Source organism: Stenella coeruleoalba (assembly GCF_951394435.1).
Source record: "Stenella coeruleoalba genome assembly, chromosome: 20".
Classification (NCBI taxonomy): domain Eukaryota; kingdom Metazoa; phylum Chordata; class Mammalia; order Artiodactyla; family Delphinidae; genus Stenella; species Stenella coeruleoalba.
In genome coordinates, this window is record NC_137166.1 from 53057146 (window position 1) to 53073929 (window position 16784).

The window sequence follows — 16784 nt, forward strand, 5'->3', positions numbered from 1 at the left end:
GGAATTTCTGGGTCTGAGGGAGGATGAGATTGGGACCTGAAGCAGGAGGGAGGTGGGCTCCAGGAAAAGTGTCCCAGACCCGGGGTTCTAGGGAGCCGAGGTGGGAAGCCCTGTGGATCGAGGGGGCGGGAGGGGGTAGGGGCCGGGCCGCAGTAACAAAGGCCTCTCCCTCCAAAGAGCAACCCTCCTCGGCCCCGCCTCCCTGGCCCCCCGCCTCCCCTGATTGGTCGGCCTTCCTGCCCGTCAGCACCGCCCCCTCCCCGGGTCTGCAGCAGCTCCGGCCGCCTCGTCGCGCCCCCCCAGCCCCCTCCCCCCGCCCCCGCCGCCCCCCGGGCCGGTGCAGCCGCAGGCGGGGTCCCCCTCCCCCTCCCCCTCTCCCCCCAGGCCTCGCGCGCCCCGGACCGGCCCCCCCTTTCCCCTCCCCCTTCGCGCCGCTGCTGCCGCGATGCCCCCCCCTGCGCCCGGGGCCCGGCTCCGGCTTCTCGCCGCCGCCGCCCTGGCCGGCCTGGCCGTCATCAGTCGAGGTACCGCAGCGCCGGGGGCGGGGGGCTCGGCCGGGACTCCAGGGTCCCGGGCGGGGATTGGGGGCTGGGGAGGGCGCAACCCTGAGCAGGGAAGAGGAGGCCCCCGGACGCGGAGGTCTGGGCCCGGGGGCGGGGGCTGCATCCTCTGGCTGGGAAAGGGGTCCTCGGACGTCTGGATCCATGCCCGGAGGCGGGGGTCCGCGTCCTGGGGCCCGAGCCTGGGCCTAGGGGCGGAGGTCTGCTTCTCCGGGCCGGCGAGAGGGTCTCGGACACCTGGTCCCGGCCTGGGGGCGGGAGTCTGCGGCTCGGGATCGGGGAGGGAGATCAGAAGCTAAGTAAGGGTCCCCGGGCAGAATGTCTGAACTGAGTTGGTGGGGGTGGGAGGAGGGTAAGAAGGGGGATGCCCCGTCGGGGGTCTTCATCTCTGCGTGGAGAGGGTCCCGCAGGGGCTTCCTGCCTGAGGGCTGGGGTAGGCGTTTCTGGGGAAAGGTTGGGGGGATGGTGTCTTCCCAGGGTCAGTAAGAGGAGGGGGCAGGGGTGTCTATAGACCTCCGTCCCAGGGCCGGGAAAAGAAGGGGGTGGGGTCTGGTCTCCCAGCTGGGAAGCGGCTGAAATCCCCCAGCTGGGTGGTCTAGGTTGGGAGAAAGTATTAGTAGTTGGACGGTTGCCGTTATGTGGGGGCAATGGAGCTGGAGATCCAAGAAGTTGGGGTGCTGGGCTGGGGACTCAGATGTGGAAAGCTCTGGCTGGATATTTGGGTTCGGGGCAGGACGGAGCCTAAGAGACGGGCAGATTGAGGAGGGAGGGAAGGGAAGGGTTAACACGGGGTCAAAGGGTTAAACTCAGCCCTCCCAGTGGGGGAGGGGGACTGGGGCTGGTCTTTCGTAGCGCAGGAAGGGGAGAATGGAAAGTGGGGAGGGGGGTGCTGGGGAGTGAACTTGGCAGTCTCTGTTTAGAGGACATGTAGCTGGATCTCGTGTCTCCCCAGCGGGCTGGCAACCTGGGGATGGTCCAGGAGATGCCCCCTGAGGAGAGGAGGGGAGAGCAAGGAGGCAGGGGGCAGGGGACAGGGTTAATTCTGTGCTTCCAGAGCATTCCCCCAGGCCCTGCTCCAAGCCAGGATCACAGAGTCAGGGACACACAATCGGGAACACCCTAGAACCCCCAACAGTCTCAGCGAGACAGCGACAGCGGCTCTCAGCCACCCGCCCACACACACCGAGCTCGCACAGCTACAGAGACACCCATCCCCCTGGTCTGACCCGGAGCCGCACCTGCAGACACCCAGGGTCACATAGACCCGGCCCTGCACACACAGGACACAGGATGCTGAGCCGGAGGGTCACTCCCTCCCTGGTGCAGACCGTCTGAGTGCCCCTCCCACTTGACCCGTCTGCATCCCTGCCTGTCTGTGTCTCTGTCTCTGTCACTTGTCTCTTTAGGTCTCTCTCACGTCTCGGCCATTTCCGGAGGCTCCCTGGCTCTGGGTGACATTCCGTTTGTCTCTGTCTCTGGGTCCCCTTCTCTCCATCCCTGCTGGGCTCAGCACAATTTCACATGTGTCCCTCCCCGCCTCTGGAACTGCGTCTCCATGTCACAGCACGTGTGTCTCTCTGCCTCTTTCTGGCCCCTGAGATGTACCTTGGTCCCCATTCACTTCTGGGAGCTCACGTCTCATCTCGCCCACTCATTTTCCTCCCTGTCCTTTCACTGTCTCTGGCTGTCTCCCGTTAGCTCTCTCTCTGTCTCTCTTCCTTCACTCTCAGGTAACTTCCCATTTCCTTCTACTTCTACTCTTCAGAACCCTAGAAATCACTGCTGTTCACAGGTGCTGGGCTGGGATCTTAGTGGAGCCAGGAGGTGGTCTGTGACCTAGGTCAAGTCCAGTCCCATCTCTGAGCCTTTTGTCCCCCATCAGAGAACTGCAAGCAAGGGGGATAGGGCGGGGTGGGGGATGAGCTGAGATGGGATTAGGGAGGCAGAGAGAGAGCCCCCCTCACCCACCCTCTGACCGTTGGGGCTGAGCAAAAGCCAGTGGAAGATACTGCATCTCCTCCTCTCTTTTATTCATTGGATGGTTTCCAGATTACGGGAGGAAAGCATCCACTACAAATCTGCATAAGAGCAAACCCCACTGTGTCCCGCTCCCCCACCCTCCCCAAACCCACTCTCGAGAGGGAACCGGCGTCCCCAGCCTTCTCCCGCCTACACCGTCAGACACGCAGTTCAGCATCTGTAAGGGATTGGTTAGTTTGTTGATGTTTTTCCCCAGATAGAAACAAAATAAAGCCATTTCTCTGCAAAACTGGCTTTTTTCCCCACTTAACTCTACCTCCCCAACATCTGTAGATATTATTCTATCGTTCCTTTTTTTTTTTTCCCCTTAAATTCTTTATGCCAACACACACACACACATCCACTTACAAAAGCAGATGCTGCAGGAGATATGGGGTCAATTCTTCTGCCATATTACACGGAGTGGGGACAGGGTGAACCTGGGCGTGGGTGACCCCCCAGGCCCCCCCGGTTTGTCTGGACTGGGGGCGCCGCCTCATCGGCTCATTTAACAGGTATTTACTGAGCACACAGTCGCTGTTCTAAGCACTGGGAATCTATAAACACAGCAGTGAAGTCCCTGCCCTCGCAGAGCTTACATCCTAGTGGGATGGAGAGAGCTCCACAAACTAAAAAAACCTCAGAAGTAAACAGCTAATTTCAGAATGTGACGATTCACGTAGAGAAAATAAGAATGACTCGGCAGGGCTTCCCTGGTGGCGCAGTGGTTGAGAGTCCGCCTGCCGATGCAGGGGACACGGGTTCGTGCCCCGGTCCGGGAAGATCCCACATGCCGCGGAGCGGCTGGGCCCGTGAGCCATGGCCGCTGAGCCTGCACGTCCGGAGCCTGTGCTCCGCAACGGGAGAGGCCACGGCACTGAGAGGTCTGCGTACCGAGAAAAAAAAAAAAAAAAGAATGACTCGGCAGACAAGTTGGCCTTGTGACCTCAGGTGGTGTCTGAGCAGCTGAGGGGAGTTCAGACTGAAAGGACGGGAGAAACCAGCCTTGGAAAGATCCCGAGGGAACGGCAGAGGCAAGGGCCCTGCGGTGAGAACCAGCGGAAAGGAACAGGCAGCATGTGGAAGGTTCCCGGGCTCTTGGCTCTGCAACCAGACTGCGGGCATCAGTGATAAGAAGGACTTGGGAGATCAGCAAAGAGGAAGAGGGCTCTGGGGGCTCCTCAGTGGCCGTTAGACCAGGCCCAGCCCCTTCTCACGGCTCTTCCCTGCCAAAGCCACACGGACCCGCACTCACATGGCCCCCACCCCTCCCTCCAGCCGGGCTTCTGCCACCAGCTCCCCAGACGCCCGCCACAAGTTCACACACACCCCTGGGCCTCGGGTTCCCCATCTGTGAGTTCTGGGATGCTGGACCCTGCATTGGAGGGTCCCATTTCCACCTAAGTTCCTTTGAGGGGCGGCAGGTGGTTCTTATCTCCAACTCAAGGTCACTCAGCTTGTTAGAAATCCCCTTCTCTTTTTTTTTTTTTCTGTTTTTTTTTTTGTTGTTTGGCTCCGTTGGGTCTTTGTTGCTGCACGCAGGCTTTCTCTAGTTGTGGCGAGCGGGGGCTACTCTTCAACAAGCTTCTCTTGTTGCGGAGCACGGGCTCTAGGCATACAGGCTTCAGCAGTTGCGGCCCGCGGGCTCAGTAGTTGTGGCTCGTGGGCTTTGTTGCTCCGCGACACGTGGGATCTTCCCGGACCAGGGCTCAAAGCCGTGTCCCCTGCATTGGCAGGCAGATTCTTAACCACTGCACCACCAGGGAAGTCCCAGAGATCCCCTTCTCTCAAGAGAAGGGAATTCACCCACTGCAACCTTCATCCCTTGGTTTATCAAACGGGTATGAGAGCCACTGGTCTGGACTGGCAGAGACCCGTGTGGTCTGTCCCATCACCACTGGATCTCCCGCCAGGCTGGCACCTGCCGCGTAAGCATCCCATCACCCAACACACATAGAGCTGTTTGCAAGCACTTAACTAGTAGGCACTGTATTGAGCCCGTTGCTTGGGTGACCTCCTCTCATCCTCTCCCCCACAACCCAATGAGGGAGGCACGACGATCGTCCCCACTTACAGGTGGGGAAACTGAGTCTCAGGGAGGGGAAGTAACTTGTGCAACCCAGTGGCACAGCTGGAATTTCAACCCTGGCAGCCCGGCTCCCCGGTCCGTTCTTATAGCAGCCTGGTCATGCTGGCGTGGTCGTGACAGAGCAGATGCTGACAGCGCGTCTGTACATGCGTCGCCGACTCAGGGGTGGGTGCTGGGCATAGAGCAACCTACAGGCCAGACCTGCTCTGCCCCCCTCCCTCCACTCCCGGGGGACCGACACCGAACCGGGGGATAACAATAGATGTTTCTTTAAAAAGAAGGTGCTGTTAGGAACAGCTAGCATTTCTTGGGCCCTTTTCGCTTGCTAAGTGCTGAGCTACACATTTTGCTTGCACGTTCTCATGGAATCCCTGACAAAAAACCCTCCGAGGGACGCACTACTGTTTTTCTCCTTTCTACAGTTGGGGAAACTGAGGCTCAGACTGGCCGGGGGTCACCCAGCCAAGAAACGGGGGGACAGACATTTGCTCTATCAGCCCAGACTCCTTACGGCTTTCTTAGCGAGTCTCTAGAGACCATCCATCCCCTCTACAAACAGTTCCCTGCTCAGAGCTAAGCCCAGCTCTGGGGGACACAACCAAGATTCAGGCCCTCAGGGGACTCCCGGCCAGGTAGGGAAGACACCCCTGGACACTGTCCCAGCTGAGTCAGAGGGTACGCAGTAGAGAGAGTGGAGACTCTCTGCCTTGAACAGTCAGGGAGGTCCTTCTGGAGGAGGGGGCATTTGAGTTGAGGTTTTGAAGCATGTGTAAGAGTCCAAGAGGTGGCAAAGCATGTTGTAGGAATCCATTTATATTCACTCATTCAACAAATATTTCCCAAGGCTTTCCAGGCCAGGCCCTGTGCTGGAAGATGTTGGGGATACAGACCTGAGTCAGACCCAGGCTCTGCCCTCAAGAAACTTACAGCTGGGACTTCCCTGGCGGTCCAGGGGTTAGGACTCCACACTTCCACTGCAGGGGGCACGTGTTCAATCCCTGGTCAGGGAACAAAGATCCCACATGCCACGTGGTATGCTCAAAAAACAAAAAAGAAACTTATAGTCTGCTGGGGGAGACAGATACAGTCACCACAGCTGTAAGGGAGGTAGTCCAGGCATTGTGGGAACACAGACTAGGGCTGGAGGGAGTAGGGAGTCAGAGTTTCCCAAGCAGAATTCCTGCAGAGGGGACCTCATGTGCACTAGCTTGTTTATTTTTATATTAAACATCTCTTGAGGCCTCCTGTGGACCAGGCGCTGAGCTGGGTGATGCTGGAGGTGGGGAGACCCAGGCCCTGCCCTAAGAGGCTCCCGTCTGGTGAGGAAAGCAGACCTGAAAACAGTGCAGGGTGACTGGGACTGAGACAGAGGGAGGGGCTGGGCCCAGTGACAGGGTGGTGGAATGGCTAACCTGACCCCCACCCCCATTTACCAAAGCCCAGAGAGGGGAAGGGACTTACCCAAGGTCACGCAGCATGGAGGGTCCTCCTGAGCCTGGAGTCTGGGAACTGCATGAGACAGACATGCAGACCCACAACATCCAAAGTTATAGACACACAGACCAGGAACCGAAGACCCACTTGAGGTAACTTCATCACTCATCTCCCAAGACTGCCCGCAGCCAGGGCCCAGCTGGGCATGCTGGGGAAACAGATGGTCTGAGCCAGGCCCTGCCCTGGAGAGGCAGCTGGGGGAGGCAGAGACCTCGGATCCACGGAGCCGTGGGAGCAGAGCGGGCGCTCGCATGGGCTCGGATGGGCCATCTCTCCTAGGAGAGGCCCCCATGTACTAGGTCCCTGGAGAAGGAGAAGCGTTTTGATGGGAAACAGTGGGAAGGAGGGAGAGGGGAGAAAAAGTGGGAAATGCAGAGCTGGGCTACGCTAGGGGAGAGGAAGCAGGAGCGTGATGCCGGGGCCCCGGACTCCAGGGGGCCATGCCGAGTGTTGGAAAGATCCCTCTGGCAAGGAGTGTGCGTCTGTCTGTCTTTCTGTCTGCTGTACATATGATCAAGATCCTGCCCACCTCTGTGAGGTCCACTCCCCACCCCGGGAGCCCCGGGTTCTTCCCTGAAGTGGGGCACCTTAGACAGCTTCCTCGGCAACCCCCAGACTGGGGTTGTCCTCCTTGAACCCTGGACAGTGGCTGTCACAGGGCTGGGGGGAGGGGGGCAGGTGGGGTGATTTTGCCCCTGGGAGGTATCTGGCAATGTAATTTTGGTTGGGGCAGGGCAGCTACTGGCATCTAGGGGGTCGAGGCCAGGGGAGCTGCGGAACATCCTACACCGCACAGGACGGCCCCACAATGATCACCCAGCCCCCAGTGTCAACGGTGCCGAGATGGAGAAACCTTGGTCTAGGATGTGTGTGACCGGGGGTGGCGGGTGTGCGGATAGGGCCGTGTGTGATCTGATCAGAGGTGACAGCGGGAGTGCATGCGCCCGATTCTTGGCCCAGGGCAGCCCCTTTGTATTTGAGAGGCTACAACTGTGTGGCTGTTTCACTGCACAGGCCGTATCTTCATGCACGACTTTCCAGGGTAGGGCGTGGGCATGAGCACAGCCCTCCGGCTGGTAGTGTCACTGTGACCGATTCAGCCTGTGTGTGTGTGTGTATGTGTGTGTGTGTGTGTGTGTGTGTGTGTGTGAGAGAGAGAGAGAGAGAGAGAGAGACAGCCCTCCAGGTAGGGCTGTAACCGTGTAGACTTTGCACCTGCGTGTGAGGGCCCGCTGGTGTCAGCGTACCCGTGTGGGGCCGGTTGTGTATGGTGGGGCGGGTCAGGGTACCATGTCCCTCTGGTGGCGGAGAGGCGTGCTTCTGGGAGAGAGCTGCCTTTTCTAACTGACCTTCTGCTGGGTGTGTGTCCCGGGCTGCGTGCGTCAGCGTGAGTATCTAGGTCTCTGTCCCGCTGAGCAGGACCCATTGCCATGCGTGGGACTGTCTCCTGGCCCCGGGGCTGGCTCTGCGCATCCTTCCTGGACCCCGGTGACTGTGTGTGTGTCTGTCTGTCCCCTGGCCGCCCCCTCCTTCCTAGGGTTCTACGTGGCAGCATCCTCTCTGCACAGCTCAGGACGGGCAAGTCCCTTCCCTCCCTCCAGGGCCCTTCAGATTACAGGAGCGACTCTGGCCCAGGCGAGCCCAGGGTGAGGGGCTGCAAACCCCCAGGGCCTGGCGAGCCCACTGCACTGGCTCTGGCCCAGCCCCGAGGGCCTCTGGGAGTCGTTGGTGGGGCACGGGCAATTAACTCATTAGATTAATTAGGTCCTCATCCTGGGGTGGGGGCCAGGGCAGCCCTGTGTAGACCCGTGCGCCCTGGCGTCCAAGGTCATCCGGCCGCCTCCTTTCCCCTCCTGGTGCTGTCTCCATCCGCCGCCTCCGCGTGCCCAGCTCCCACTCCCTGGCCCCGGTCCAGCCGCTGGCCACGGTCCACAGAGAGATGAATGACGGGGGCGGGGGGAGGCGCTGCAGCGCGCAGGCGGGCGTGGGCATGCGCCCTCAAGAGCGTGCCCCACCGGGCACGGGCACACGGGGGAGTCTGTAGACGCGAGGCTCTCTGTAGCACGCCTCAGCGCGTCCTGGGCGTCTGTGCTAGACGTGTGTCCGCGTGGATATTCGTGTCCGTCCGCGTTTGTGTGCGTGTTTGCACTTGCATGTCTGGACGTCTGTGCACTTATGTGGGTGTCGAGGGTCTCCCTGAAGCGTGTCTTCCCACGTGTTTCTGAATTAATGTGTGTAACTGTGTGTATCCGTGTGCATGTGTCTGTTACATCCGTATATGTATCTGTGTATATGTGTATCTATGTACCCGTGAGTCTGTGAATATGTGCATGTGTGCCTGTGTACGCGGATATCTGTGTATGTATGTGTGGGTTCTTGAATCTGTGTGTATGTGTGTCTGTACACTGTGAACATGTGTGTGTGCCTTGTGCCATGTCTGCACGTGTGTCTGTGTACATGTGTATCTGTGCTTGTATACGTACCTGTGTGCACATCTGTGCGTATCTCTTTGTATCTGCACATATGCAGTTCTGTAATTGTGAATCTGTGCATATGTCTGTGTGTGTGCACGTCTGTACACAGCATCTCTGAGTGTGTCTATGTGTCGGTGTCTGTGTGTCTGTGTGCACATGCATGTGTGTTTGTGTGCTGTGATTGTGTGCTGTCTCTGGAGGTACATAGGTTTGTGTGTCCCAGTCTGTCTGGGTCAGTGTGGGCTTGTGGGAAGGTGTTGCGTGTGTCTGCTCTGAGTGTGTCTGCCATGTGTGTCTCTGAAAACAACAGTGAACGTGTATGCCGGTGGGTGTGGGAGGTGTCTGTATCTGCGGGGGTGTGTGTGTGTGTGTGTGTGTGTGTGTGTGTGTATACAGATGTGTACAGTCCCGCCGAGCTGAGCTGCCCTCCCCTCCACAGGGCTGCTGTCCCAGAGCCTGGAGTTCAGCTCCCCTGCGGACAACTACACAGTGTGCGAAGGTGACAACGCCACGCTAAGGTAGGGAGACCCGGAGGGTGCTGCCCCTTCACCTTCCTTGGGGGGAAATGGTCCTGATCTCCAGGCACAGCCCACACCTCCCCTGTCAAGAGAGAGGTCACTGGGGCCCAGCCTCTGGGCCCAGGCCCACCCCTGGGCCTCAGTGTCCCCATCTGTCAAATGGGTGGAGGAATGGTGACCACCACCTGCGTTGTTGTGAGGATTCAAGAGTCTGTACACACGCCCTGAGCTTAGAGAGCCTGGCACACTGTGCCTGCTCTCTGCCTCCCCAGTCTGGGTCTGTCCCCCTCTCTCTGGATCCCTGTCCCCCTCTCTCTGAGTCTCTGAGCCCCTCTCTCTGGGTCTCTGTCCTTCTATCTCTGGGTCCCTCTCCCCCAGTGTGTCTTTCCCCCCTCTTTTTGGGTCTCTGACACACAACGATCACTCAAGAAGCATCAGCTGTCATTCTGTTCTGCACTTGGGCTCACAGCTCTCCCTCTCTGAGGCTCAGTTTGCCTACCTGTGAAGTGGGTGCAGTCACACCTGCCTCCAAGGACTGCAGTGGGAACTGGAGATGCAGTGGGCCTTCCTCCCCCCACCACCAAGCCCCCGTGACGGGGGACCCTGGAGGGCCGGGGGGTGGGGTGTGAGAGAGAAGAAAACCACCCTGCCCTCGTCCTCCCCGCCAGCTGCTTCATCGACGAGCATGTGACCCGAGTGGCCTGGCTGAACCGCTCCAACATCCTGTACGCGGGCAACGACCGCTGGACCAGTGACCCGAGAGTGCGGCTGCTCACCAACACGCCCGAGGAGTTCTCCATCCTCATCACCCAGGTGGGGCTGGGCGACGAGGGCCTCTACACCTGCTCCTTCCAGACGCGCCGCCAGCCGTACACCACTCAGGTCTACCTCATCGTCCACGGTGAGCCCTCAGCTGCGGCCCTGGGTGGGGGTGGGCGGGAGGGGCCCGGGTGGCGGGCGCAGGGGACAGGGGACCCTCACGTCCTCGCCGATCCCTGGGACACCGCCGTGGGAAGGCAGACGCACACCCTGCCCTCACGAATTCCAGCCAAGCAGAGGGAGGGAAAGTCACAGGCAACTTCTAGGGCAGGAGAGCTACAGGGCTGAGCGTGGACTCGGAGGAAGACCGCATTCATTCACTCAGCCCTGTTTACGGAGCACCTGCTACCTGCAAGCATTGCTCCGCGGGCTGGGGACAGAGGAGGAGCCAGGCAGGCTGTCCCTGCCCCTTTGCAGGTGACTTTCCAAGGAGAGGCAGCTTCCCAGACATAACGTCTGAGCTGAGACCTTCAGGTGGGTGCAGGGCTGGTCCCGGAAAAAGAACAGCACGTGCGGGGGCTGGATGCGCAGAGTGGGAGAGGTGGGGCTGGAGAAATCCACGGAGAGGGCAGGAGGCTGCCTCACGTGGCATCAGAGGTGGTCTGGAGTGCAGGGAGCACTTGGAGAGACAGGACCACAGGGACAGCCCAGCGGGGCCGTGGACAAGCCCCGACTTGAAGCCAGATTCCTCCAGGTTCCAAGCTCACCGCCACCACCCAGGGGCTGAGGGACCCAGAGCGAGCCGGGCGGTCTCAGACTCCGCATCTGCAAAACAGGGATGACGCTGTCATGTATCAAGTCCAAAACATCGTCAGCTGGAAGGGGCACCTTTATTTTATGCCTGGCTAGAAATGGGGAAAAAAACAAAACAAAAAACCCCTCCCAGTGAAACACTGGCGTCCTACGCCATAAAGCCATCCTGACTGGAGAAATGCGCACACGGGTGGGTGGAGGTGGGAAACGCCCCTGGGTGTTAGAATTGATGAGTAGCGCAACATCTACCCCAGAAGGCAGTAGTGAGGGTTTAATGGGTTAATTTTTGCCAAACACTTAGAACACTGTAAACTTACACACAGGAAGCACCATACGAGCATTCGTTAAATAATTTTTTTAATAGTAATACTAATCAATAAAAATAGAGATGGGGAAGGAGGAATTCAGGCCAGAAGATAGAAAATAGAAACCAAGTTAGGAGGAAGCTGGAGAGAGACTGAGAAGGAGTGATGGAGACAAGACCAGCAGCTGGGGAAGCAGCCAGACCCAGAGGGAATGGAACACACAGGATTGCTTCCAGAAAGAGGAGTGTCAGCTGGACCCCTGGGTCTGAGGGGGGAGGGGCCGGGGGCCTGGATCCTGGGTCTGAGGGGGGCGGGGCCGGGGGCCTGGATCCTGGGTCTGAGGGGGGCGGGGCCGGGGGCCTGGATCCTGGGTCTGAGGCGGGAGGGGCTGGGGGCCTGGATCCTGGGTCTGAGGGGGGAGGGATTAGGGGCGGGGACTCCTGGGTCTGAGGGAGGAGGGGCTGGGGGTCTGGACTCTGGGTCTGAGGGGGGAGGGGCCAGGGGCCTGGATCCTGGGTCTGAGGGGGGAGGGGCCAGGGGTCTGGACTCCTGGGTCTGAGGGAGGAGGGGCTGGGGGCCCAGACCCCTGGGTCTGAGGGAGTAGGGGCTGGGGGCCCAGACCCCTGGGTCTGAAGGAGGAGGGGCCAGGCCTGGATCCTGGGTCTTGGGAGCCTACATCTGGCCTCTCACTGACCTTCCCTCCGGCCTGCAGTCCCTGCCCGCATCGTGAATATCTCTTCGCCCGTGACCGTGAACGAGGGGAGCAATGTGAACCTGCTCTGCCTGGCCGTGGGGCGGCCGGAGCCCACGGTCACCTGGAGGCAGCTCCGAGGTGAGGACCCCACCCCTGGCCGAAAGCCCCTTCCCCCACTCCGCAGTCTGGGCCCCTCAATTCCCCATATCCCTAGCTAGATACCCAGGATCTCCCATGACCCCCCTCCCTTGATTCCCCCGGAACCCTTGTGATGACTGGATTTCCCCCTCCTACCCTGGCCCTGCTATTTCACTGGAAGACCCCAGAGCCTTGGAGCCTTCCCCACGTGCCATCCCAGGCCTGGGCGTTTCCTCCAAATCACCTCCTAGATCCCAGCTTGCCCCACATCCCCGACCCCAGCAGCCTCAGTCTCTTTCCCCCCAGCTCACAGGATTCTCCTGGATTCAGACCCCTAGCACTAGATGGCCAGAGCCAGGTTCCAGCCACGGCCCTGGCCCACGCTCCCGTCTCCTGCTCGCATCACTACATTTCTACCAGATGCCTTAGGCCTGTGGTTCTCAGAGTGTGGGCCCCAGACTGGCAGCATTGGCGTCACCTGGAAACTTGACAGAAATGCACACTCTTTGGCCCACCCCAGAGCTCATGAGTCAGAACCACCCCTCCCCACATCACCACCACAATCTGTCTGAACAAGCCCTTCAAGGGATTCCAGTGCTAGGGCTAAGAACCATGGCTGCCCCCAAACAGAGAGCCAAGGGGCCTGAAAGGGACATTCCAGGTCCCAGACATCACCCACTCCCCTTCTACCTAGATCTCTACTACCATTTCCCAGATCCCTAGATCCTTACTCACGGGGTCTTTGGAGACCAGTTGTGCCGATCGGTAGATCCCTTGGGACCCCAGAACCCAGTAACTAGGTCTCAGGTCCTTGGATCCTCCCCTAGTGGTTCACCTGAGCCCCACAGTCCGGGGCTCGAGTCTCTGGATCCCCGGATGCTCTGAGTCCCAAAGGGTCTCCTGAGCCAGCGCTCTGTCACGAGACCCCAGATATCTGGATTGCTGACCCCAGTCACCAGATCCTGATTCCTTGGGCCCCGAGGGCTAGATCCCAGAACTCTGGATCCTCCCCACTGGGTCCTGTGAGCTACACGATCTGAGTTATGGACTCCCAGATCGCTGTATCCCCTGAACGCCCCCAATTCTAGGACCCTCCCCACTGGGTTCTAGTTACTAAGCCCCAGATTCTCATTCTGTGCCCCACCCCTAGCAGGAGATCCCAGGCCCGGCAAGCCCCTCCCCATTCCCACTGACCCGGGCACTCCAGGCCCTGCGCTGTCCGCCCCGCTGATGTGTGTCCGTGTTGTGCCCGTGTTGTCCCGTGTTAAGTGTTTGTGTCTGGCCCCGCCCCCTCCCCTCCCCTCCCCCCACAGATGGCTTCACCTCGGAAGGTGAGATCCTTGAGATTTACGACATCCAGCGGGGCCAGGCCGGGGAATACGAGTGCGTGACTCACAACGGGGTTAACTCTGCACCTGACAGCCGCCGCGTGCTGGTCACAGTCAACTGTGAGCCCCCCTGGCACTGGGCACGAAAGCGGGGCGGGTCCTGGGTCCCTGGGGATGAAGGGTGTGAGGGAGGAGGAAGGGGGTGAGTCTGCGCGAGGAAGGAGTCTTTGTGGGGGGGGATGCTGGAGACCTGGACTCCTGGTAAGGAGAGAGGAGCGGGCTGGGGGTGGGACCCCTTCGTCCGCACCCGGCTAGGAGAATTCGCTGACCCTGGTCCCTCACCAGATCCTCCGACCATCACGGACGTGACCAGCGCCCGCACAGCCGTGGGCCGGGCCGCCCTCCTGCGCTGCGAAGCTATGGCCGTGCCCCCCGCGGATTTCCAGTGGTACAAGGATGACAGACTGTGAGGACGGCACCGGGGCCGGCCGTGGTGGTGATGGTGGGGGGGGGGGGGGTCCTTGGTCCTTTGGACCGCGGGGAGGGGGGCAGAGGGAGCAGAGTACTGGTTCCTGAGAACTTGAGGGTCCGGCTTCTAGGTGTTGGGGTCCTCTGAGCCCCAGGAAAACTGTGGTGGCTTACTGGAAATCTGGGTCCCAGAATGATGAATGCTGGAGCCTGGTCTCCTCCAGCTCTTCAGGAAGAAGGTCTGGGATGGGGGTCGATACTGAGGATCCGGCAGAGAAGTTTTAGGGTTAGGGGACCATTACATCTGGGGTCTAGCGGGGCCTGGGTGCCCCTAGTGGTCGGAGGTACACACTGAGAGAGTCCAGTGTCCCTGAGGGGCTAGGCTTTCTGGAGAGGGGCGTCGGCGGGAGTGGCCCGAGGTAGTGGCGCTAGAACCCGAGGCTAGGGGTCGCTGGGGTAGGGAACAGAATGTAGGGTCTCCAGGGAATCGGGGAGCCTGACAGTCAGGGGGTTGGGCTTTCCGCCTGGAGAGGGCCCCGGGCCGGGGTCCTGCGGCCTGGTCCCTCACCCGGATCCCCGGCAGGCTGAGCAGTGGCACGGCCGAGGGCCTGAAGGTGCAGACGGAGCGCACCCGCTCGATGCTTCTCTTCGCCAACGTGAGCGCCCGGCATTACGGCAACTACACGTGTCGCGCAGCCAACCGGCTGGGAATGTCCAGCGCCTCCATGCGGCTCCTGCGTGCGTCCCTGAGCGGCAGGAGGGGCGGGGCCGGAGCGGCGTGGGTGGGGCCGGGGCTGAGTGGGCGGGGCCAGAGAGGTGGAGATGCCGGGCCGACCCCAGACTGTCCCCGAACTTAGGAAAGAGACGCACCCTCGACTGAGCAAGAAACCGATCCCTTCTACAGACACATTCATTGGGCGCCCACTAAGGGCCAGGCGTTGGGTGCTCGGGACACAGCAATGCACAAAGGAGCCAAGGTCTAGGGACTTGCACAGCTTACAGTCTAGCAGTAGTAGAAACGCAATAAACAAGTAGACACATAAGTAAAATGAAAAGCCAACGAATACATACACACATAAATAAGCAAAAAAAAATCTTGCATATCAATAAGGGCTACAAAGAAAATAAATAATAGAATTGGGGATGGTAGCATTGGATAAGCTCATCAGAGAAAGCTTCCTGGAGGGGGTAACATTTGAACTGAGACCTGAGTGGTCGGGAGAAGCCAGCCCGGCCAAGATCTGTGGGGAGAGCTTTGCAGGTGGAGAAGACAGTCATCAGCCAGATGCTTAGACTAAAACAGTCAGAGGACAGGCACACTGAGTGAAAGAAAGCCCAGAAAGGTCCCCAGGAGGCATCCTCAGACCACACCCTCAGAGCAGAGACAAGACGCTCGGGAGAGACACACATGGGGTCTCCGCACTCTGGGCCTCCTCCCCTGACCCTCTCTCTTTCCCCAGGCCCAGGATCCCTGGAGAACTCGGCCCCAAGGCCCCCAGGGCCTCTGACCCTCCTCTCCGCCCTGGGCTGGCTGTGGTGGAGGATGTAGGAAGAACCCAGTGCCCTGGAGTCCCCCCGCGGGCGGTCTGAGGCCGAGAGCAAGAGGAGAAGGGGGAACAAGCGCCGCGGGTCTCGAGGGGGCAGAGGAGCTCTAAGAGGAAAAGGAAGAGAAGGAGGAAAGATCTTTACAGAACCCATCACTGTGAGGGATAACGCAAAATTATGCATCTTTCTACAGCCATTCTCGCCACTGTTCACCTTTCCGATTGTGACCCATCCCCGGCCACCCCACACCCGTCTCTTAGCTCAGGCTGTCAACTGGATCGCGTGTGTGTAGTGGGTGTGAGCGTGAGCCTGCACGCGCGTGTGTGCGTGTGTGTGTGTGTATGAATGGGTGGGAAAGGGAGCTCAGCACTCTTCCCTCTTCGACACCCCGCACATCCACTGCCCCCAACCTTGCTGTCTCTCACCTCTGGCTAGAGGTAGGTATGGGGGCTTCGTGCCGGAAGCTGTGAGGAGAGGTTTTCCAGGCTCCCTGCTTTCCCAATATACGCATTCACAGCACCCGCTCCCCACCCTGTTGATAGGCTGTCTCCTGGGCAGGTTGGGAGTAGGCAGGGCCATCACGCTTGCCTGCCAAGCTGTCACTCAGCCTCTGTGAGCAGGTGCACGATCTCCGTCTTGGCTCTGGGCCTCCCTGCTGTCAGCCGACTGGCTGCCTGGAGCCGGAGGCCCCATCACTGGCTCAGCGGCCTGAGACCTTCCCACTTTCCCTGTCCCTCCCCACCCTGGACTTTCTGGCCCCCTCCTGGGCCAATCGGTGCTTCCATCCAAATGTCAGGCCGGTGCCTGTTGTCACCTGTGTGTCTCAGTGCTTTGCCCTACCCTGCCCCCACTCCCCTCGACCACCTGCAGCGCCAACCAGCTGCAGCTGGCCCACAGGTGTGGGCTTGCTGGGCTACCACTCCCTGGCCTCTCCACCGGCTGAACCTCCTAAAGGCTGACCTGACCACCCTCACACACACTCAGACACACACACACACACACACACCAGCGACTGTGACCAGCAATAGCCCCCCGGCTCCAGCTGTCCTGTAGCTGGTGACCAGCTGTAGTTCCCCCCAGGATGGGCAACTGTTATCAGGAAGGGGCTCTGATTGTAGGAACACCCCGCCCTGGCACACCACATCACACAAGGTGGGGGAGAGAGAGGCATCAGACATCCTGAGCCCAGACCAAGATGCCAAGTCACCAGCTCCAACTCCCGGGAGACCCTCTATAAACACCCACCCTGAACTACACCACCCAGAGCTTGGGACGGGGAGAGAGGGCAGAGCAGGGGCAGAGGGGCAAGGGGCAGTGACTGTACCTCAGACGGGGGCGTGGACCCCATCCCACATTGTCTTCCATTCCCAGGGTCCGGGGGACAGGGCGGGCAGGGGGAGGGGTGCAAGGGAGGGGGGGCGGGGGGCCCTGGGGGCCGTGTGTTCCAAGTCATGGGGAGTGTTGAGACCACCACACCAATAAACGCCTTTTTCCAAAGCCTCCGCCTGCAGGTGTCAATGTCATTAAGGATATGGGTGAGTGGAGGGCAGAGTTGTGGTCATGGGTGGTGCCTCCCCAGC

The 16784-nt window shown here is 60.0% G+C and overlaps 1 protein-coding gene across 2 annotated transcripts; it reads left to right on the forward strand.

Moving 5' to 3' along the window:
• The first annotated feature begins 352 nt into the window (after positions 1-352).
• Positions 353-16659, forward strand: IGLON5 (IgLON family member 5). Of its 2 annotated transcripts, XM_079908437.1 has the most exons (8): positions 353-524; positions 9076-9154; positions 9823-10055; positions 11744-11863; positions 13177-13311; positions 13537-13657; positions 14243-14397; positions 15120-16659. In XM_079908437.1, the coding sequence occupies exons 1-8, from the start codon at positions 446-448 to the stop codon at positions 15206-15208; spliced, it is 1011 nt and encodes a 336-aa protein (XP_079764563.1). In that variant the 5' UTR covers positions 353-445; the 3' UTR covers positions 15209-16659. The 2 variants fall into 2 exon arrangements, with proteins under 2 accessions (XP_079764563.1, XP_079764564.1); XM_079908438.1 differs by lacking the exon at positions 14243-14397.
• The last annotated feature ends 125 nt before the right edge of the window (positions 16660-16784 follow it).